Source organism: Lactuca saligna, chromosome 4 (assembly GCF_052625555.1).
Source record: "Lactuca saligna cultivar CGN05327 chromosome 4, ASM5262555v1, whole genome shotgun sequence".
NCBI lineage: Eukaryota > Viridiplantae > Streptophyta > Magnoliopsida > Asterales > Asteraceae > Lactuca > Lactuca saligna.
In genome coordinates this window covers 144,009,493-144,033,518 of record NC_136420.1, presented here as the reverse complement: position 1 = coordinate 144,033,518, position 24,026 = coordinate 144,009,493, and the positions used below count along the sequence as shown (strand labels likewise).

General features: G+C 31.7%; 1 protein-coding gene across 2 annotated transcripts; it reads left to right on the top strand.

Annotated features, from left to right (window-relative positions):
- Positions 1–1,133: 1,133 nt before the first annotated feature.
- LOC145042906 (ABC transporter G family member 29-like) lies at positions 1,134–22,217 on the top strand. Of its 2 annotated transcripts, XM_078991427.1 has the most exons (17): positions 1,139–1,615; positions 5,379–5,588; positions 5,850–6,094; positions 14,103–14,233; positions 14,425–14,515; positions 14,595–14,896; positions 15,029–15,627; positions 15,791–16,061; positions 16,890–17,043; positions 17,123–17,307; positions 18,830–19,162; positions 19,236–19,610; positions 19,685–19,818; positions 20,547–20,774; positions 20,869–21,040; positions 21,102–21,356; positions 21,813–22,217. In XM_078991427.1, the coding sequence occupies exons 1-17, from the start codon at positions 1,221–1,223 to the stop codon at positions 22,083–22,085; spliced, it is 4,353 nt and encodes a 1,450-aa protein (XP_078847553.1). In that variant the 5' UTR covers positions 1,139–1,220; the 3' UTR covers positions 22,086–22,217. The 2 variants fall into 2 exon arrangements, with proteins under 2 accessions (XP_078847554.1, XP_078847553.1); XM_078991428.1 differs by lacking the exons at positions 20,869–21,040; positions 21,102–21,356; positions 21,813–22,217 and having other exon boundaries at positions 1,134–1,615; positions 19,685–19,831; positions 20,547–20,680.
- Positions 22,218–24,026: the final 1,809 nt, after the last annotated feature.

The following is a 24,026-nucleotide window of genomic DNA, read 5'->3' as shown; positions in this document are numbered from 1 at the left end:
TTTAAAGGCGGTGACACGAAAATAGGTCACATTTTTAATGAAAATACAAAATTGTGGCTAAAGGTCTATGTTCATGGTTTTTTTTCGGGGTGACTAATAACGTTTAGTCTACTAGTAATTGGTGCATGTATTTAGTAACATTTCATTTTATACCTTAGGTTTATAAAAGATTATAACCAAATAATATTTTATCGTTTTTATTTTTAAAATTATATATATGAAAATTTAATATTATTTACATTTTCCCAAAACAAAAACGACATAGTTATTAAAACAAGACCCGATAAGGTTATTATAGAAGATAACTTTATAAAACATTTAGGACATGATAACTATTAAAGAATATTTTGCAAAAGAAATAGTTTTTATCAAATAAAAGTTAGCAGAAAGAACAATTGAAAAACTAATAAGTCTTTTAAAGTTTAACCATCATAAATGTCTTAAAAACATCTCCAGTTATCTACTTCATTAATAACTTTTTTTTGTTCCCCATATTGTCAATTTACTAGTTTTATTAAACAAAATATTATTAAGTTAAACATTCTCTAATTATTAAACATATTTAAAAGTATTAACTTTATATCTTCATATTTTGTATTTTTTAATCACCTTTAATCTAGATTATTATTTATTATTCTTTAAGCATATGCAATGTTTAATAATAAAAAAAAAATTAAATAACATTATATTACAATACACGGAATTAAAATACATATGTTAAACATAGAGTTTATGGTGATTTTATCTCGTCGCACAAATTTACGCATATAATTATTGAAAATAAAAACGATAAGAGTATCATATGCATATTACAATTATAATGTATAATATTTAAATGTAAAGTTAAAAGAATAAATAGTTTAAACAATAGTAATATACTTTTAAAGATTAAATATAATAAAAAATGTAATTATACAAATGTAAAACTACAAAACCAAATTTTTAATAAAAATTAATATGTTCATCATTAATGAACTACAAAACAAGTAACTTCATTAATAATAAAACAAATTTTTAGATTGATTATTAATATCTCTTAAACAACATGTCTCGGAGATGAGATAAGAGACGTGGACGTACATCCACCTCTAAAACTTTCCTTATTGAGAAGTCTAACTCTATCAGTCCTTTGAAATAGAATTTTATAAACGTCTTATCGGTGGACCTTATTTTAGCAAAGGTTAGGAACCTAAGGGGTTTGACAAACTCGAGTTCCAAAAATGGATGAAGAGTGGAACCCAAATTTTCGCCGGAGTGTGGCGAGAAGCATAGACAGGAGTTTTAGCAGTGCTGCCGGGAGTTGGCGGATGGAAGATGCATTTTCCGGCGTTGGAGGTGGTAGTCACGACGGACGGAGCAGTCGTCACTCCATGGAAGACGAAGAGGCCTTGCGATGGGCTGCTTTGGAGAAACTTCCCACTTACAGTCGACTACGAACCACCATCTTCAAGTCTTATATTCCGGCGGATCAACAGGAAATGCATTCTGATCAGATGTTGATGGATGTACGAGAGCTCGATCCAGTTGCTCGACAGAATTTCATCGACAAGGTTTTTATGCTCCCTGAAGAAGATAACGAAAGGTTCTTGAGGAAGTTCAGAGATCGCGTTCACAAGTAATTCTCCTTCTTCTCTTCGGTCTTTAATTTATCTAAGATCTTGTATTCAAATTAATGTCTACGACTACAAGTATTAATGCAGAACTTCAATTCTTCAAATAGTTCACTCACATTATAAGGCTGCAAGGTATGTTTAGGGTTGAATGTTCTAACATCAAACCTTACTCTTCACATTCCAAACATGTTATAACATGATAAGAGGAAAGAAACTATATACAGCCAATAATTTTTCCAGTTAAATGTGTTCTAACACGACATTCCTTAAAATAACATGAAGCTGGGTACCCCTTAATGGGCCCACACTTACTGGTCTAAGTCGATTTGAAATAATAAGTCTAAGACAAGTATGTAAAAAATCTAAGAATTCCGATTTTATAATATGAGAAATTAAATATCTAAATGAAAATTCCTGCTGTCCGTCGGTGGGAAAAAAAATTTATTGAAAACCCGTGGATATTTATTTATGCAGTTATTCATAAAGATATTAAATGAACTCTGCAATCTCTATTTTCATCAAGTGGATCAAAAGTTTTAAGGCTTTTTTTCGAAGGGGGCCAAAATATAACAATAATAATAATAATAATAACAAATAAATAAATAAATAAATAAAATTATGAAAATTGTTTTAGGTATGTCTACGAAAATAATCACCACTGTATTTTTTTTTACACACCAATCTAAAAAACACAAATCTATATCTAATATAGTTAGCATATGCTTTTAATTTAGACATCCTTTTTTTAGAGCATACGGTGTGGGTCATGTTGCTTCTTATTGTAGCTGAGTTGGCAGCCTATAACGCAGTTATAACATCAAAAACACCACCCCCTTTTCTTGTTGCATCTTGTTGTGGCAAGAAAAAACGTGATCACTTATTGGCTGCTAATTTATCTCTCTCTATTTTTCTCCTCTTAACATGATGTTATAACACAATGAATATCACCCCCTTATCTTGTTGCTTCTTATTATAATACCACTTCAAATTGCTCATACCATATGCTCTTAGGTAGCATATACCAACTAGATGCGTTCATCTGCCGCTTTTTTTTTTTCTTTCTTTATACTTTTTATTTTCTTTCTTGTTTCTTTTTATTTTTTTGTACATTGCCGTTTTTTTCTTTTCTTTTTATTTTTCTATATACTGCAGTTTTTTTTTCTCTTTTCTTTTTATTTTTTTTACACCCATTTACTCAATTTTTTAACAACATAACTCTCTCTCTCTCTCTCAACTTTTATAACTATTCACGTTTTATATATATATATATATATATATATATATATATATATTACTTTTTTGAGGTAATTTGATATGGAAAAAAGCTTATGGCTATATATTTTTTAGACAGTAATACATTTTTTTATAATTAATGATATTAACTTTATGAAAATAAAATAAAAAAATATAAAAAATACATTTGTAGCTACAAATAAAGATAAAAAAAAATTGATGAGAATTTATTTTAAATAAGGATAGAAAAATAGATGAGAATTTATTTTTTGAGTTTACGGCTACAAACAAGGATAGAAAAATTGATTTTACTAAAAGATAAATTTAAAATAAATATTAACAAAGTTAGTAATAAAAATATAATTAATAAATAATAAAGTAAATAATAACGATGTTATAATGAAGTAAGAGAATAAAAGTAATGGGTGATGGATCTGTGGTTTTCGATCGGTAGCCGTTTGTCTCGAGTATGATGAAAATGAGTGGTTTTTCATTCATTAGCAGTTAGCAATTATATGACGAGTTATTGACTTCATATGAAGATTATTCTAGAGTTTTCATTGGATGCGATGGAGTACTTGATTCATTGTCTTTCTTCATGACAGATAGGACAGCACCACCAAAACACTATATGCTTATGCCTGAGACAGATATCCTGATAGCTAACTGGTTTGGTATGATCATCCAATTTTTTTATCACAATGGGCCCTGTAACCTTATACTATCAATGAAATTACATTGATGAAAATTTATTTAGAATTTTTTTTATAATATTATTTATATTATTATATTCTAAAAATAATATTATTATTGTTATTTATCTTAATAAAAAACAAATTTAAAATTAATAATATTCATTAGGTTAATAACAAAATTGTAATTATTAAATAATAATAATTTTTTATTAGATTATATATAAAAGTTAAATAATAATTATATGGTAATGATACTTAAAAAGTAAAATCAATGATGATTATATGATTATAATAAATTAAAAAGTAAACCTAAGTGTATGATCATAGGTTGCTAATTGATGGTCAGTTTCGCTTTTTGTCTAAAAATGGAAAATCTAATAAAGTAATGAGAGTTTGACTTTTTGTTTAAAAATAGTAAAAAAAAATTGAAATCCAATTAAGAAATGGAGGCTGATTCTTCTACTGTAACTATTAATCCATCCACTTAAATTCATATATAGTTTAATAGGGGTTGATTCTTACTTACCATTTTTAATTAACATTAAAACTTGTAAACTATTTTTTCCCTATATTTGCGACTCATTTAAACGACGTGAACTAACTTTTTTTTTTTTTTTTTTTTTTTTTATTATTATTATTTTTTTTTATTTCTATACGTTACATCGCAGAGTCATTTTATATTTTATTTTTCTAATACCTAATTCCTTTTAAGAAGTAAAAAGATCCACCCTATTTTAATAAAAAGATTTTCTAATCATTTTTTGATAAATATATTAATTAGATAAACTATTACATGTCCAATCACTTAACAAAATAAATACAACTTCAAATTAATATATATCAAATCACAAATAAAATATTGTCTAATAAAATATTTAAATTACTAGTCCGATATATAATTGATTTCTTACGGTTGGAGAGTATGTTGAAGTTGAATGATTGACGAATAAAAATTGATATACAATGAGTCTGAATATTTTTATTGGACAGTATTATATTTGCAATTTTATATACATTAGTTTGAAGTTGTAATTTTTTGTTAAAGAGATAATGACTTAAAAAGATAATATATTTTTTAATTTGTAAAAAATAAATAATGTTAGTGTAACTAACTACAATGATTAAAAAAATATATATTTCGATTTTATATACATTTGTTTGAAGTTGTAATATGTTGATTCTTCTTCTTTTTTTCTTCTTGTAGAATGCTCGTTAGAAAAATAATATTTTTTGGTTTTATAACCCCTCTTAAAAAATAAAGATGATAGTATAAAAATAATCGGAAAAATAAGAGAATGTATTAAAATAAATATAGATCTTTTAATATTGGTGTAAATAATGACAAAGATGAACAAATAAATTAGTCTATATCATTTAAGGGGCGCGCTACGTGTTGAAGAAAAAAAAGACAATTTACCAGATATTAACTTAATTCTGTGTAGAAACATATTTTTTATCTTTTAATATCAATGGGCAAAATTGACAATTAACGTAAATTTTAATGGAAGAAGCAAAAATTAACGTTGAAAAAATCAACACCCTAAACAAATACGAGTTTGGCTTTTTGTGTCATAATGTGAAATCTAATTAAGAAATGTGAGTTCGGCTTTTCGTCTAAATATGTTAGCGTGAAACTAATTAACAAATGTAGCTTTATATTTTATCCTTGTTTTTAAACTACTGGATTTCAAATGTAGGGACCCACATTAACCCATGTAAGGCCACCCTATTTTGGTCACAAGTATTGTTAGAGCGAGTCAATTTTTTTAGTGTCTAATTAGCCGACAAGTGATTACTAATAAATTAACATATCATTCATTTTATTGGTTAATCTCAGGGTTGGAATCTCCCTTCCAACAGTAGAAGTTCGGTTTCAAAATTTGTCAATAGAAGCTGATTGCCATGTCGGAGATAGAGCACTTCCAACTCTCACAAATTCTGCTAGAAATATCGTTGAAACCCTTCTCGCTACAATTGGGATCAACTTCTCTGAGAAAGCAAAACTACGCATTCTTAAAAATGTCTCCGGAATTATCAAACCATCAAGGTATAACAACACACTCCTATTATAAATGAATGAATGTTCGCTTAAAAACTCAGAATCCTTATACTTTATCGAATAGCTATGACTTTGTGCTATAATATAAATTCAGTTATCTACGACCTTCAAATATTCATATATTCTATCGAATAGCATCTCAACTTATGATTCACAAGTATCAAAACGTAATTCAAGAAATAAAAGTATAAAACACACTTAGTGATCACTTCGCAAAGGGAATTTATGCAAGTTTTGTGTATGTTACAGGATGGCACTTGTGTTGGGTCCACCATCATCGGGTAAGACAACACTTTTGTTAGCTCTAGCAGGAAGACTAGATAAAAACTTAAAAGTTGATGGAGAGATAACTTACAATGGACATAAGCTCAATGAATTTGAACCACGGAGAACAGCAGGCTACATTAGCCAGAATGATATTCATGCTGGAGAAATGACTGTGAAAGAAACATTAGATTTCTCAGCAAGATGCCAAGGTGTTGGAACTCGTTTAGGTACGTAACTTAACTTTCTTTTAGTTAGATATTTACTCATATTTTATTTTCAAAAGAGCCTTTAAATAGATAATTTTAGTGTAAAAAACAACATATCATAACCCAACATGAACAATTCTTATAGTAGAATCAGTACGTTTTCAAGTTACAACTCGATCCTCACTACACAAACTCTAACCTCTATATTGATTACACACACTCAATGTTTAACCAAAACAAAATGTTTACAGAACAAAGAAATAAAGAATGTGCAAACCCTAATTTAGGTGTAAAAGAGAAGAACAAGAGAAAAAAAATAAGGGAGAGAGTTCCTGACTCCTGAGTGAAATATGTGTAATGGTGTAAACACCAAGACAACCCCAGCTTATATACTCCATATAACACCTGTACAACTGAAACTAAACAACACACTAGTCTACAAGTTTTAAGGAATTAACAGTTATACTGACGGATGGCAGATTCTGTAGGATTACCTATGAAATCTTCCATCCGTCGGTAATTACCTATGAATTTTGCTTATTTTCGATATTTCGAACACCGAATATTGTTTTTTTCGCTTCGTTTTTTTGCACGTCTACTATACATGATTATCTACACCTTCACCAACTTATAGTCGTGTGCATTTTTTCAATCCGTTACTCATTTCATGTTTTAACATTACAATCAATACTTTTACCCACATATATACAAACACATATATACACATACACATACACATACACACATACATACATGCACATACATACACATACACACATACATACACGCACATACACATACATACACACAAATACATATACACATACACACAAACACATTAAGACACATACACACATAAAAACACATCCACACATATATATACACACACATACATATACACACACATACACATACGCATACACACATAAATATACATAAACACATACACAAAGACACACTAAGACATACATACACATATAAACACTAAGACACATACACACATACACATATATAGACACACATACACGCATGCATATACACAAACACATACACATATACATATACTCCTAGACACACATACACAAATACATAGATACATACACATACACACATATGTATATGTATGTGTGTGTGTGTGTGTGTATATATATATATATATATATATGTATGTGTGTATGTGTATGTATATGTAATACAATAATGTATGTATATACACATGAGAAATATGTAAAAAAACAAACGAACAAAAAAAAAACTACGTTTTAATACTCTAATAATAATAATAATAATAATAATAATAATAATAATAATAATAATTATTATTATTATTATTATTATTATTATTATTATTATTATTATTATTATAATGGAAATTATAATAGTCCGTCCATATTTCATAGCTATTTATTCCATCGATATTCTGTAGCTATTCTGTCCATAATTACCTACGGATTTCTTACGACCTACCTTTCGTAGCTATTCCATTGTAATTTCATTACTAAATTAGAGCATTCAAATCTGTAGATATTTCGTCGGTAATTACCTAAACAATTATTATGTAGGTATTTTTAAGGTAAATCAATGTTTTTCTAGTAGTGTAATAAAAAAAATTGCATTAATGAGAAGTTTAAAGTTGACTATAGATATTTTAATATTCCCTCAAATTTATCATTTAAATCAATCTATTAAAAAAGGATAAAATACTAAGATAATAATGTTGATAACCTATAAGAGACTTTGTTAAAATATCAACATTTGCAGATGTGATTTAATTTTATTAATTTTGATAACACCATCATATACCTTTTCACGAATAAAGTGATCATCAATTTCAAAATGCTTGGGTTTTCTCATGAAAAACAGAACTAAGTGTTCCACTCAGCATAATACATGAATGAGTCCGATCTCCGACTCACTGGTTCCATCTCCGACTCACTGGTTCCACTCAGCATAATACATAAAAGGGGGAAAACTCAAGGACTCACAACCTGACTCGCCGAGTCGGTTGCATGCAACTTCTATACAATCGATTCTGCTCAAAACCACTACATACAATTTATAGATCTGGGTTCCTAAGGCTTGTTTACCACGTAAACTTTCCAACTTTACATGTACATATGTATGAAAATGGATTTAAAGGCTCAAAAGACACTTAAAAGAGTAGATCTAGGGCTTTCATGCAAAATGGCTCCATAAAGGTGTTAGATCTACATTTTTAGAACTGAAACATGGCTAGATTCGAAGGCTAATCACCCCAATGCGATCTCTCTACTATAAACAAGCTAAGAAATGGATAAAATGGCCTAAATGTGCTTATAATGGAGAATCAATCATAGAAACAGAAGGAATCCGATTATTACCTCAATATACTCTTTAGTGGGTTCATGATCTTGGATCTTCTTCTACTCCTTTGAATCTAGCCTTCTTCTTCTCTTCAAAACTTCAAGATTCACACAAGAAATGCTCAAATGCTCAAGGAATGGTTAGGGTTTGCTAAATGATGCTCTGAGGGTGAAGGAGACGAGTTTGGGGCTCATAACATGGTTTAAATAGGATGCAAAACCCGTGGATCTAGGGTTTCTTACAGACTGGCGGACTCGCCGAGTTGTCAACTTAAACGTGCTCAATATCTCATCTCTACTCGGTGATTTGGGCCTACAACTCGCCGAGTCCCAACTAAAATGCCAAAATACATAGATTAAATACATACCAGGAACCATGTGTTACATAAACACTCATTTTCATAACGATATTCTTAAGGTAAAAACATTTGTTCATAGATCATAATTTAAAATTAGAATTATAAAGAAAAGCAACGCGAAATCTCAAATCATAAAAACTTTTGATGTGTGTACAGTCACGCCTTCATCTTCCCACAAACTAATAAAGTACCTAAAAATTTTATTATACAAAACGAAAAAAAAAATATAATTTCAAAATGCTTGGTTTTCTCATGAAAAACAGGACTAACAGTTTACTTAATTGGGAAATCATTATCACAAAAAAACATTAAGATGAGTTAAGTCTTTAATTTCAAAATCAAACAAAAGTTTTAAAATCCACGAAAATCGCATAGGTTATTGTAGCGTCCTGGTTTTCAGATTTTTTTTTTTTCATTTTTAAAATTGAATAAACACTCATTTTCATAACGATATTCTTAAGGTAAAAACATTTGTTCATAAATCATAATTTAAAATTAGAATTATAAAGAAAAGCAACACGAAATCTCAAATCATAAAAACTTTTGATGTGTGTACAGTCACGCATTCGTCTTCTCACAAACTAATAAAGTACCTAAGAAAAATTTAATATACAACTATAAGCCAAAGCTCAGCAAGTTCCCTAAAATTATCACATAACTATACATAACAGCAACAGGTCCATACAACCCGGGCCTGCATCAACCCACATCAATGAGTCTGTATCAATACCGGGTCCACATCAACCCACAACAACGAGTTTGAATCAACCCTTGTATCCTTACCAACCCACAACAAAGCATGCCAACATACAATCAGCAAGAAAGACCCTACTAGTCTAGCATACAACCATGACATAACAACTATGTTATAAGTAATACAGTGAGAAAACTCACCTAAACACAAGCTAAAAAATCAACACTCATCGACTCATCAACATAGCTACATAAACCTCCTAACATGCCAGAGGTCAACTTCACCTGACTACTCGAAACCCTAAGTTTAACTAAAAATCAACGGCTGACCTACTGTATCGTGGCAACAAGTCGAAAATTTAGACATGTCATCGCGTCGCGACCCACCACTCACTACGTCGTGGTGATCGTTTTGAAATAGCTTAGTGTATTAAACACTTGACCCTTAACCTTCAGAGCTAAAGAGCTCATATTTGATTCTCCTAAGGTTCTTAATGGATAAAGTTTCCAATTTTATCCATTAGGACATCATAATAAGCCAAAATCTAAAACCCTAAGTCCAAAATCACAGAAGGTCATAACTTGTGCACATACTCAAAGTAAACCCCATTTCTTTATTGACAAAGGTCTATAAGTTAAATATATCACTTAGAAGTTTTGGAGTTCATCAAACTGCAAGAACACAACGGTTGTGGGAGCGAAACATCATAAAGTGGACCTAAAACACAAGATACTCATAGATCCAAAGATAAAATTCAATAAATCATGGAAATTTGTGACTTACAAAGGTAGGGTAGGTGTGGCTGGTGGGGTGGATAGGTGTGGGGTATAGGTGGGGTGGGTTTGGGTGTGCATATGGTTGGGTATGGAGGGTGGATGGGTGTGAGTGTTCAAATACGTTAAATATTGAATTATTTGAAATAACAAAAATTGGAAAATGAAACTGATAAATAATTTACATCCAAACACATCGTTTAATTTTCTAATGAAAAAAGGTTTACTCAAATAGTTTTAGCGAAACACGTTTTTTCAAAATTTTCTACTTACAACTTAAAATATAAACTCATTTCATTTTTAAAAAAATTGAAAACCGAAAACAGTTTTTCATAACTAAACGGAGCCTTGCGTTTTCTCTCAAAATGAGCCCTTTAATCATCTATATTAGGAATTTTTTTAAGTAAACTTTTTTTATAATGTCATCAACATAACATCAAACCAAAAACCTTAATAGACATCCATAATGTGGTAGGGGTGTTGATCGGATAATTTTTTCGGGTTTTGGGTAATTCGGGTTTTCCATGTTAAAAAAAAATACCTGTTACCCGACCCAAATTAAATTTGGGTAATTCAGGTATCGGGTCGGGTTTGGGTAATTCGGGTATTACCCGAAATATATAATTTTTTTTTTAATTTCACCTGAAAATAAATTTAATGAAATAAATACGTCGTGCTTTATTAGTATTGTTTATAGAAACAAACGAGACATAAACGAAGGTATTCAAGCTTTAACAATTGAGATTTTTTAGTCAATAATATCTGAGATATCAAGTAATTTTTTTTAACAAATTAATCTAATCTAATAAGATGTTAAAAAAACAAATACTTACAAATCATAATTTAAAAGTTTAAAATGTTTAAGATAATTGTAGCCATAAGTTTTGTCATGTTCTGATGTTTCATCAAGATAATGAGCTTGTTAGTTACAATAAAAACTATAATCTAGAAAACAGTTAAATTTTATAGAACATGATGATATATAAAAAATTAATTTTAATATTGTTAGTGTCATATTGTCATAATAAAAGAAATTCATGTTTTACAATAATGATAGTTAGTTTAAGCGTGATTAAATACCTGCTACATAGTACAAACTCTACAAAAAAAAATTAAAATAATTCGAGTAATTCGGAAATACCCGAAACCCAAAAAACACCCTTTACCCGACATAAAAAAAACCGGGTTACCCGATTACCCGAAAATTTTTATCCGATACCCGAAAAAATCGGAACCAACACAACGCTTCATAAACCATTACAATGTTTATATATAACTATCAATCTAGTTACAGTAACTAATCATAAATAACATAATTTAACATAACTAATAGTAACTACCATCAACTAAGATTTAACAATCCGGGTCAATCCTAACATATCCCCTTAAGCTAAATTGTTTCCAGAAAACATTCATCATCTTGAATCTTTAATCTTGAAGCATCATAATCATCATCATCATCATCACCTTATTTCTTGTCACAAGGTCATCATCATCATTATTACACCATGCATCATCCGTTAAAGTTTCAAGTTCTTCAATTGTCATGAGCATTGTATCCCCTTATTTGGCTTCATTCCCATGCATAAAATTAGCCTCCTCTCTTTCATCTTCTTTTCGTTTCTTGCAATACTTTGTAATGTGTCTGTATTTGTGGCAATAAAAGCACTGCGTTTCTGATAAAGGTAATACATATTCCTTGCATTTTTTTTTATTGTAGAAACTTGAAAATCTTTTTCTGTAGAGTCATCATCGAATTTTTTTATACGAAATTCATGAGGTTGAAGTATCTCCAAGAGATTTTCTAATGATAAAGTAAATAAATCCTTTGATGATTCTTCCACAACTACAACTATATATATTCGCGTGAGTCTCCTTAGATAAAGTTTCAAACAAAGGATAAGATAATATACATCAAACTAATCTTCTTATCGATATATATATACTAGCCGTCTACCCGCGGAGAGCGGCGGACGACCTATAATTTGATTTCTTTAGAGTTAAAACCATTTTGCGTTCACTTCGAGAAATGAATATTAAATGACATCTATTTTTCAAGAGCATTACCATAGTATATTAAGGGGGTGTTTGACTAAGATTTTTAAAACAACTTATTAGGTTCCACATCATTATAAGTTAAAAAAGTGTTTGGATTAAAATAACTTATTCCGGTGGGGAACCTCTAATACGTCATTTTTTCATAAGTTACCTTACACTTACTTATTAACTTATAAGCTAATAAACTAATAAGCAATAAGTTTTTTTGCCAAACACCCCCTAAATGGTTATTACTTCCATTTATACATACCCAAACCACTTGTACTGTTTATCATCCTTTTTTTTTCGTTTTCCTTAATTTTTTTATTAATTTAATCTCCTACTAAGTAAAATGCTAAAATATATAAATAATAGTTTATAAAAATAAACCTTTAGAATATCAGGTGTTGTGATTCAAAAGTCGATAAATAGGCTTTTAACAAGGCCAAAATACTTAGGTGTCAACCTGTTCATCGTGATTTTAAACCAAATGTGGTCACAAATTAAAACATTTTCAACGATGGTATGTAATTCAAGGATTCATATTGATTTAGGTTCTCGAAACCTTAAAATATTGAACAAAATCTATATAGAACCTTATAATAAGGACAATAATCACCGTAATCAGGAAGTCTATGTGATGAAACTTGATATTATAAGGACCAATGATGAAAAATGTTTCATTTTTAGACTAAACAAGATGAAAAATATACAAACTACCTTAATCATATCAAATCTTGTGTTTAACCGTTCTTTATTGCAAAAGTAAGATGCCAAAATATACAAACTAATGATAATACAATGTTCTAACTGACCCTCTTGGTTGAGTTCTTTGAACGTGCAAAGCCAACACATTAAAGAAACATAGTAAAAACCTTTTTAGGAACAAACCTGATATAATAAAGTCTTCATCCAATATATTTATAAGATAAAAATACAAAAAATTAAAAATGATGTAATCAATTACAAGTAAATATTAAAATAAAAACGTGTTAAGAAAGAGCCATCTGCAGTAGGGATATTTGAATCAACATCTATTTTCTGATGTGTTCAAATTTTGAATTATTCGAAATTCAGGGAAGGAGATAGAATTTGTTGAGAAATATAAGAATTCAAAACATAGGTTAAAATTTAATATTATTTTATTGATGACTACTTGTACTATTAGCTTAATGATTTGAACGTCTTAAAAAATAATATTATTATATTCAATCTATTTTTAGAAATAGTGAGATTTCTTTTATAAGATATTAAAGATATATATATATATATATATATATATATATATATATATATATATATATATATATATATATATATATTATGTATATATATATTATGTATATACAGCCTAACTAATACATAATTTTATATACATACTGATCAGACGACATATTGCAACCAACACAATGCTTCACGACATATTGCAACCAACACAATGCTTCACAAACCATTACAATATATGGTTCATATATAAATGTCGATCTAATTACAATAACAAGTCATAAATATCAGAAATTAACATAACTAACGGTGACTACCATTAACTAACAATCTCGGTTAATTCCTAGAATAGCAATATCAATTTGTAAAGTAAATGAATCAAGTAGTATCAAAATATGAAAAATCTTTATCCGTTGAGGTTGTAAATTTACAAGCAATGTGAAAAAACTTTCACAATAGCTTTTTTGACTTTCATAGCTTATTGAACCCAATAAGCTCTTGAAAAAGCGCATACTATGTATGCTCTTAGAGAAAGTTATAATATCAATTTCAATTCTTGAAACAATAAGATATGATTTATAACTAAACAATGAAATACAGAACTGCTAACGGAGCTCGCAAGAAGAGAAAAGGAAGCAGGTATCACCCCAGAAGCTGAAGTAGATCTTTACATGAAGGCAACTGCCATTGAAGCAGATGAGAGTAGTTTGATTACTTACTACACTCTAAGAGTAAGCATGACTCTTTATTATCTAAACCTTTCCACCCCCAAATCAAAAATATTTGTTCATTAGACACGTGTGAGTCCCAAATTGTATCTCTAAAAGAGCCCTTAAGGTGAAACACTAGACTGTGCTAATTTATATAAAAACTGAATCAAGTCGACACGAACAATATTTATATCTTTTTAAAATCAAAACAGATATTGGGTCTAGATATATGTCGTGACACGTTTGTTGGAGATCAAATGAGACGAGGTATCTCCGGAGGACAAAAGAAGCGTGTAACCACAGGTTAATTTTTTATTTTTAATTTTTACATTAAGTGCTGTATGGATAAAGTGTTGAATGGATAAATAAATCTCGGGTTCAGGTGAGATACTTGTGGGACCCGCAAAAACTTTGTTTATGGACGAGATATCAACAGGTCTAGACAGTTCCACTACATTTCAGATAGTCAAGTGCTTGCAACAAATTGTACACCTCACCGACTCAACAATCTTCATGTCCCTACTACAACCAGCTCCAGAGACATTCGATCTATTCGATGACATCATCCTTCTATCCGAGGGCCAGATCGTGTATCAGGGCCCACGGGAAAATGTACTTGAGTTCTTTGAGAGTTGTGGATTCATATGTCCAGAGAGAAAGGGCATTGCAGACTTCTTGCAAGAAGTAAACATTCCTACTGAAATTTCAGCAAGACCTCCACATAAATTTAACATTATCCAAAACGTACAAGTAAAACCTTGTACCCATTTAGGATTGGGATCTATTTTTTTTTAACATTTTGTATCTCTGTGCTAGGTTACATCTAAGAAGGACCAACAACAATATTGGGAAGATAAAAGAAAACCATATGGATATATATCAGTTAGTGAATTTAATGAAAAATTCAAGTGTTTCCATGTGGGGGAGAAGCTGAAAAGAGACTTATCAATTCCATATGACAAAAGCGAAAGCCATAACGCTGCTCTAGTTTTTGAAAAATACTTAGTCCCCAAAATGGAGCTCCTTAAAGCCTCATGGGATAAAGAGTTGCTACTAATGAAGAGAAACGCTTTCATTTACATTTTCAAGTCTATACAAATCGTGTTTGTAGCATTTATTGCCACAACTTTGTATCTTAGGACCACAATGCACCACAGGAATGAACAAGATGGTGTGATTTACGTAGGGGCACTTTTGAACAGTCTCCTCATCAACATGTTTAATGGTTTTGCTGATTTGTCACTAATCATCATGAGACTTCCAGTAATTTACAAGCAAAGGGACCTCATGTTCCACCCTCCATGGGCTTTCACTCTTCCAGCTTTCTTGCTACGTATTCCTATATCTATAGTGGAGAGTATTATGTGGTGTGGGATTTTATACTTTGGTGTTGACCTCGCCCCTGATGCTGGCAGGTAATTAATTATAATTAACTAACTACGTTTGTTATTTTCATCAAGACCTTATCTATAAAAAAAGTTAAGAGACTAAATGAATACATGAAAAATAGGTGTAGGGTAAATTTCAATCTAAGCCTTTTTGATACTTATATATATAGTAAACTAATTTGGTTTACAGGTTCTTCAAGCATCTTTTGTTGGTTTTCTTGATCCAGAATGTGGCAGCGGGGCTGTTTAGGCTAATTGCTGGGGTTTGTAAGACAACGAATATTTCTAACACAGGAGGAGCTGTTGTACTTTTACTTATATTTCTGTTGGGTGGTTTTATACTTCCTAAAAACCGGATCCCAAATTGGTGGGAGTGGGCGTACTGGATTTCACCTTTGGCTTATGGCTTCAAAGCATTTGCTATAAACGAGTTTCTTGATCCTCGGTGGACAAGCAAGAGGGTAAGTCAAGTAATTCTTAACACAAAATGCAAATTCCAAAAAACCCTAGGTTGCGTTTAGTTGTGGAAAACTGTTTTCAGGGTTCTTGGGTTTGTGATGGTTGGCTGTGGGGTGGGTGTGGGGGTGTTGGTGGGGCTAGGGTGAGGGTGGAGTGTTCGCTTGTGGGGGTGGGTGGGGATGAGGGTGTTGTTTGTATTTTAGAAAAATATGGAATTGAAAAAGTATGGAAAACAAATTATACTTTGCTAAGTTCTTTGTAATTTTGGAAAATGGATTTTTTTCTTTTTTCGAAAACTTTTATAAAAAATTATCAAACCTAACATGTTTTCAAATTCACTTGTCTTGGAAAAAAACTAGAAAATACACAACCAAACACACCCTTATGTTTCCGGAAAAGCTTGACTTTTGGATGGTCGTTAGTTTACTTTTTTTTTTTGTACATTTAGGGTCTATGAACAAAAAAAAACTGTACGTTTCATATACCATCTTTTTGCACTTCTTACCGATATTTATTATTTTTTAGTTAATAATTATAAAAAATGTTGATTATTTGTTATTAGTACTTATATTTACCATTAATATTTTGTATACCTAGGTGTACAAGTAAATATTTTTCTTTTGTTCAGGGACAGGATCCTAGGTGTACAAAAACAATTAGTGTCCATTTTGGAATACCATATATGCATTAAAAACGGTTAACATGTAATAGCAAGTCATATTTATAATCATAATTATATAAATACAAAAATTATATGTACCAGAAAAAACTTCCAATGCCATAACCAAAATTCAACTTTTTCTCTTTATATATATTTCACTTTCTGGCAGAGCTCAGACAATTCAACCAACATGGGGTACGCCGTGCTAAATAACCTTGACATCCCAACAAAAGAAAGCCATTACTGGATTGGTGCTGCTGCTCTTCTTGGTTTCATGTTTCTGTTCAATATTCTTTTTACCATTGCTCTCATGTATTTAGAAGGTAAGTTTCCATGGATACCCCTAAAGATGACTGATATTTGCACTAACTAGCCTTCATGATTCTTCTATTGACTAACTAGCCCCTGGAAAACCACAAGCAATAATCTCCAAGGAAGAAGCTGCAGCCATGGAAGGTCAGCATACCAACCTAGAACCAATATCACATCCTAGAGGCACTTCTGATGCTAAGAAGGGCATGGTTCTTCAGTTTACTCCATACGCCATGTCATTTGACAATATCAACTATTTTGTTGATATGCCTCATGTAAGTTCATTTCTACTTTAATTTGTGTTGCTACTAACATTTATAGCATAGATACTAAATGAGTTTCAGATAGGATGGAGTGGTGACTTAAAATTAGGGTCGTGTGGTAGCATAGATGAGTGATAGCTTAATTAGAATTAAAGTAGTGGAGTAGTGCAGAACAATATCTTATTTTTCTAGTACAAAATTCCAAGTAATGTCTATATTTATCCCTCTTTTTTACTTTCTGCTCCATTATTAATATTTGCATATGTACACTCTTCTTACTTCTTACTTCTGGCTCTGTTGATTTTATCTACTTGTTACTTTATGCCATATTCCCACTATTGTTTATAACTACATATGTACATGCATGAGCAGGGGCGAACACAAGATTTCATAGTAGGGGTGTCACAGGAAAATTAGGAGTTGCATGATAGTAGCAAAAATTCAAAAACTTTCGAAAAAATTTACACTGTGTTCGAAAAAGTCAAAGGTTGCACGGGTCACTTGTATCCTATACTAAAACTGCACAGAGTCCAATTTTTTTGGGACCCATTTTTTTATTATTATTATATATATATATTTAAAAATATATTTTTTTTAATAGTGATAAGGGTCATTTTCTGGTTTGTCGAGGGGATTTTAAAATCTTTAAATTTTATTACATGTTTCTTTATGCTCTATTGCTTTATTGTTTTATTGCTTGTATTTGCATATTACATGTTTGTGTAGTAAACAAGGAGGGTAAGATACACTAAAACGAAAACACCCTAATGCATCAAACAACCCAGAAATCTAAATCACGAGAACAATATTAGTTCAAGTGGAATAGGACTAAGATATCAAACCACAATCAATCACATGCAACGAAAAATACCAAGAAAAAAGTAAATCAAAAGAGTCACAGATATTTACATGGAAACCCCAAATCTAGAAAATCACAAGCAGAGGAAGCTGAGAACCAATCTACTAAAATATTGTAGTGTTTACAGAGCTTGATCAAAGAGATTACGATGGGCTATAACGATTTGGTGATAAAGGGGGAAAAACCCTAGAAAATGTTGCTCAAAAAAAGAAGTCTTCAAAACTCTCTCTCTCTTTATTTTCCCGCGTTCAATGAGACAAAAATTTTTTTTTGACGATTTTAGCTAATTTGGTCCTTCAAGAATAGAATATTTGCATTCAAGGAACAAACCATTTTTAGAACTGATATCCTTTTTAGACCCAAAAAAACCAAACTAGACTTGGATTGTTGAAAAGACAATATAGCCCTTGAACTAAACGAACTTGTCAAATATGGAAGGCATATTTCCACAGTTTGCATCTGCTTGGTACTTTCTGTTCTATTGCTTGTATCTTCATATTTATACGTCCTTGTTTGGCATGCATTTTATGGTAGCGGACTCTATCTTCGGGTGGAGACAACCCTGTCTACATTTAACCTCCCCTTTACCCTATTTCTGTTATGGATTTGTTGTTATTGTTGATTAAATCTTTATCTAGGAACTAAGAAGTTAACGATCATTTGTTGGCTATACAGGAAATGAGAGAAGATGGGGTGACAGAAAATAGATTGCAATTACTTTCTGATGTAACTGGTGCCTTTAGGCCGGGAGTTCTGACTGCATTAATGGGAGTAAGTGGGGCTGGTAAAACTACATTGATGGACGTTTTAGCAGGAAGAAAAACAGGTGGTTATATCGAAGGAGACATAAGAATAACAGGATTCCCTAAAAAACAAGAAACATTTGCAAGAATCTCTGGATATTGTGAACAAACTGACATCCATTCTCCCACAATCACTGTTCATGAATCCTTAACCTACTCTGCTTTCCTCCGTCTCCCAAAACAAATCAGCAAAGAAGACAAAACGGTAACAACATAAAGATGAAATAAGCATGATATTAAAGAGAAATAAAGCCTCTGACCTTTTTTTTTGCATTCAGATTTTTGTGCGTGAAGTGATGGAGCTAGTTGAACTAGACAACATCAAGGATGCAATAGTGGGACTTCCAGGAGTTAGTGGATTATCAACTGAACAAAGAAAGAGGCTTACAATTGCAGTTGAGCTTGTTGCAAATCCTTCAATTATTTTCATGGATGAACCAACTTCTGGACTTGATGCAAGAGCAGCTGCCATTGTTATGAGGGCTGTAAGAAACACAGTGGATACAGGGAGAACTGTTGTTTGCACGATTCATCAGCCTAGTATTGATATCTTTGAATCCTTTGATGAGTTGCTGTTATTGAAAAGAGGTGGAAAAATTATCTATGCGGGACCACTAGGAAGGCGTTCTCAAAACGTCATTGACCACTTTGAGGTATTCTGCATGCATAATATACAAACTATAATATCACAAAATGTTAATTCTACTTAAAATAAACTGTTTTACAGGAAGTTGATGGGGTTCAAAAGATCCCTAACAAATACAATCCAGCAACGTGGATGTTGGAAGTCAGCTCTGGTGTTGCAGAAATACGACTGGGCGTTGACTTTGCTGACCACTACAGTGCATCGCCTTTACAACAGTAAGACTAAGGGGTATTCTCAAAATGTCATTCACCACACCTCTCACTTTTTCTCTGAAGGGATGTTTTTTTTCCCCTTAATGTTTTCTGGAAGTTTCTTGTCTCAAAGAACATAAAACAAATTATTTTGTGTTTTTTCTTTATCTCTGATTTGGCCTTAAATCGGGATATCGATTTCTTGGATTATTCCAAATTTGATTTCATGGAAGCCTAGGAAATAGAGTCAGAGAGTTGAAATTAAATATTTTGGAAAATAGTATGTATAAGATTTTACAAGTTTGTTTTGATATTCACTAACCCTTTTCTAATGTTAATGAGATTAATTAATGGGTCAAACATTTAATCCAGACAACTATACATGTTTGTTTTCTTTTTTACTTAATCTTGACTGAAAGACTTAATGGGTTAAGCCAAAAAACACATCTGGCTTAATGAATTACGACACTAAACCTTTACGGCTTTACCTACCTGCCCTTCTTTCTCCTCCAACCCCTCTCCCATTAAAAATGATGAATATTGTTAAAATTAATGTATAATGTGTAGTTTTTTTAGTGCAAAGATAAAATGTTTGTATAGACCTTATCTATACAAACATCATTACTCGATCACTCACTTTACCCATACATGACTTAATAAAAATAAAAATAAAAAACGTCCCCCATGTCCTGTTACCTTTTGGTGATCAAAAGTAGTGATTTAATATAATAATCATATAAAATCATCAACAGGAGGAACAAGGCTATGGTGAAGGAATTGAGTGTACCTCCACTAGGTGTTGAAGATCTTCACTTTGAAACACAATATGCTCAATCTATGTGGGGACAATTCACTTCATGTTTATGGAAAATGTGGTGGAGTTACTGGCGAAATCCCGATTATAACCTTGTTCGTTTCTTCTTCACTTTGCTTTGTGCACTCATGGTTGGAACCGTATTCTGGAAAGTCGGCAGCAAAAAGTGAGTATTTGCTTCTTCTTCTTCTTCTTTTTTTACTTTTTCTTTGTGAAATGACCATTTCTCCCTCCATTATATATATCTTTATAAATTTCAGGTCGAGCAGCAATGATCTCAGCACAACCATTGGAGCGATGTATTCTGCTGTATTTTTTATTGGTGTAAGCAATTGCCAAACAGTGCAGCCGGTTGTTGCCACAGAAAGAATAGTTTTTTATCGCGAAAGAGCTGCTGGGATGTACTCTTCCTTACCATACGCCATGGCACAGGTAACAGAATTTTTACGAAATTTACTTAATTACAAACTTACCCTTTCTTGTCTTTAAACAGGTGTTTGTGGAGATACCATATGTATTCCTTCAAACGACATACTACACTCTCATAGTGTACGCCATGGTGTCATTCGAATGGACAGCACCCAAATTCTTCTGGTTTTTTTTCATCAACTTCTTTTCGTTCCTTTACTTCACTTACTATGGAATGATGACTGTTTCCATCACGCCAAACGAGCAAATAGCAGCCATATTCGCAGCTGGTTTCTACCTCCTTTTTAATATCTTTTCAGGGTTTTATATCCCACAACCCGTAAGTCATCTTCCCTTTAAATCAACTCATGTGTTGTTTTTCTTACTTAGTGTGCTAAAAGGGTTCAGCACTTAATCTGGATAGCTATATATGGCTTTTTTTTTCCTTAATCTGGACAGAATGATTTAATGGGTTCAGCCAAAAAAAAAGAATTGGCTTAATGTATTAAGAGACCAACCCTCTACCTATTTGTCAATTTTTCCTCTCACCTCCTATAATGTTACCATTGATGAATATTACAACTTTTTTAGTTAGAATGTAACCGTAAAATGTCATTTACTCTCATTTTCACTAATTTTTCAATCAAGAAAAGAAAAGGACCTTATGTGTACAACACTTTATCCAGACAAACATGATTATCCATACAATGCAATGAAAAAAAAAAAAAACTCTCATTCTAGTATTCTTTTGTTTCATGTTTGCTAGTGACCCATTGTTGAATTCTTGAAATTATAGAAAATCCCTAGATGGTGGGTGTGGTACTACTGGATTTGCCCCATGGCATGGACTGTGTACGGATGCATTGTTTCTCAGTATCATGATTCAACTAACACAATCATGGTTCCTGGGATGGAACAGGGCCCACTCCTCACATCGTATATAAAAGACTACTATGGTTTTGAATTGGATTTCATGGGTCCCGTTGCTGCAGTTTTAATTGGTTTTTGCGTGTTCTTCGCGTTCCTATATGCCACCTTCCTCAGGAATTTGAACTTCCAAATGAGATAGGAAGTACAATAGATTCTACTATCGGGTGTGTAAATTATTCTGTAATTTACAAGTTTGAATTGTAGCAAACCTACAACAGATTCTTTGTGACACCTTGAATGCGGGTTAATGTCAATGATGGGTGACCAACTATTAGATTTGTTAAAAATAGATTATGAACATTATTATACATCATGTCAGGGTCCTTATGCGAGTTTTCATGCTGCCAATCCAACCGACTTTCTCACCCTTACATGGCAGAATATGCTTGTCTCATCACCTTCACCAGAAATTTGATCTTACGGATATCATAATTTTGAATACTCTTTCATTACATGAAAATTTAAAATAAAAGAAGTGATTCTATTACATTACCTCTTTCTTTATTTTTTCCACAATAGCAGAAACCGCCAACCAAAAGTACAAGCCCAATTCAAACTCTTTGAAGACTTCTAAGCCCTATCGGATGCCCGATTATTAACCATCTAAGATTGATTTTTCAGTCTTTGATACCCCTTTTTCTTATAGTGATCATGTGCTTCAAATTGTTTATTAGTTTTGGCATGCCTAAATTAATGTTATGAGCTTTTACATGTATGCTTTTGTTTGCTATGCTCATTGCATAATATGCATAGGGGATATTTGGTAAGCCTTTAAATGGTTCAATTAAGAGGTAGCCTCTTAACCGTTCAACATTTAACATGTTTGGTTACATTAAAGTTAACCTGTGAATGATTAAGTAGCCTCTTGATCACTCCGCGGAAAACAACACCATTCTATTTTAGGAAAGTTCCATATTTGCCTATATAACCCTAAAAGAAAAAAGCATATATTTTCTCTTTCATGTGAACATTGTGTATACTAGGGATGAGCTATAAAACCGAAAAACCGGATCGTAATTGGACCGGAACGGGAAAATGCTTAAACGGTCCGAGTATTGGGTCTAAAAATTACTCTTATTCGGGTTCCAGATATTTCAATCCAGGTCCAACGGGTCCGAGTATTCCCGGTTTTAGAACCGGATTTGTAAGAAAACAGGAACAGGGTTTGATGGACCGCAACCGATTTAGTGGGCCAAGGAACCGGAAATTGAAGGGTTATCAAAAATTATGCCTGCTTATTTAGTTCTAAAAAGTTTCTTATTCTATTCCATAATTAACTTTTTATTTTTCGCATTGTTGCTAAGTTTTTATTTAGCTTTAAATGGTCATATTTGTTTCGTTATAAGTCCGTTCCGAATGATTTTTCTTTAATTGTAGTTCACTGTTTGGAAATAGTTATAGACTCCAGAAACACCTTATTTGAATTGAGTTACTTACATCCCTCCAAAAATTAGATATCAGTTCTGTTTTGTTTATGTTATAACATTGTTGCTGAATTTTTAATTAGCTTTAAACTGTCATATCTCCTTTATTATAAGTCCGTTCAGGCTTATTTAAAAAATATATATAGTTCACTGTTTGACAATAGTTATAGACTCTAGAAACACCTTATTTACATGTGTATTGAGTCACTTACAACCCTCCAAAAATAATTATCAAAAAAAAATTATAACATTTTTTATAGATCGTTCCTTTGCACTAGATGTGGTAACCCCTGTGAGTAAAGATTTTGTAACTTGTCGAGTAACGCTCTATTTTCTTGTTATTAACAAGATTCCGGGTTACAATATTGTTTTTTCTTTTGTTCCCAAAATTCGGGTTTCCAGTTCCATTTCCAGGTTTACGGTTATTTCCGAGTCTAATACACGAATCGGGTACCAATAATCAATTTCACGTTCCAACCGGTTCCATACCCACAATACTCGGTTTGATACCCGAAACCAAACCGGAAGTGGTTACCGTATACCAGTTGGTTCTTGGTTCTTATAATCCGTCAATTTCGGGTTTCAAGTTTTCCGAGTCAGGGTAGACAGGTGCGGTTTTAGACTCACTCTCTTCCCTAGCGTATGACCCTACTGAG

Excerpts from the sequence above, each read along its gene's own strand:
- LOC145042906 (XM_078991427.1), top strand. The coding sequence starts at position 1,221 with ATGGATGAAGAGTGGAACCCAAATTTTCGCCGGAGTGTGGCGAGAAGC. Across the intron at positions 1,616-5,378 it reads TTCAGAGATCGCGTTCACAA|GGTTGGAATCTCCCTTCCAA; the intron begins GTAATTCTCCTT and ends GGTTAATCTCAG. Across the intron at positions 19,163-19,235 it reads TCAGCAAAGAAGACAAAACG|ATTTTTGTGCGTGAAGTGAT; the intron begins GTAACAACATAA and ends TTTTGCATTCAG.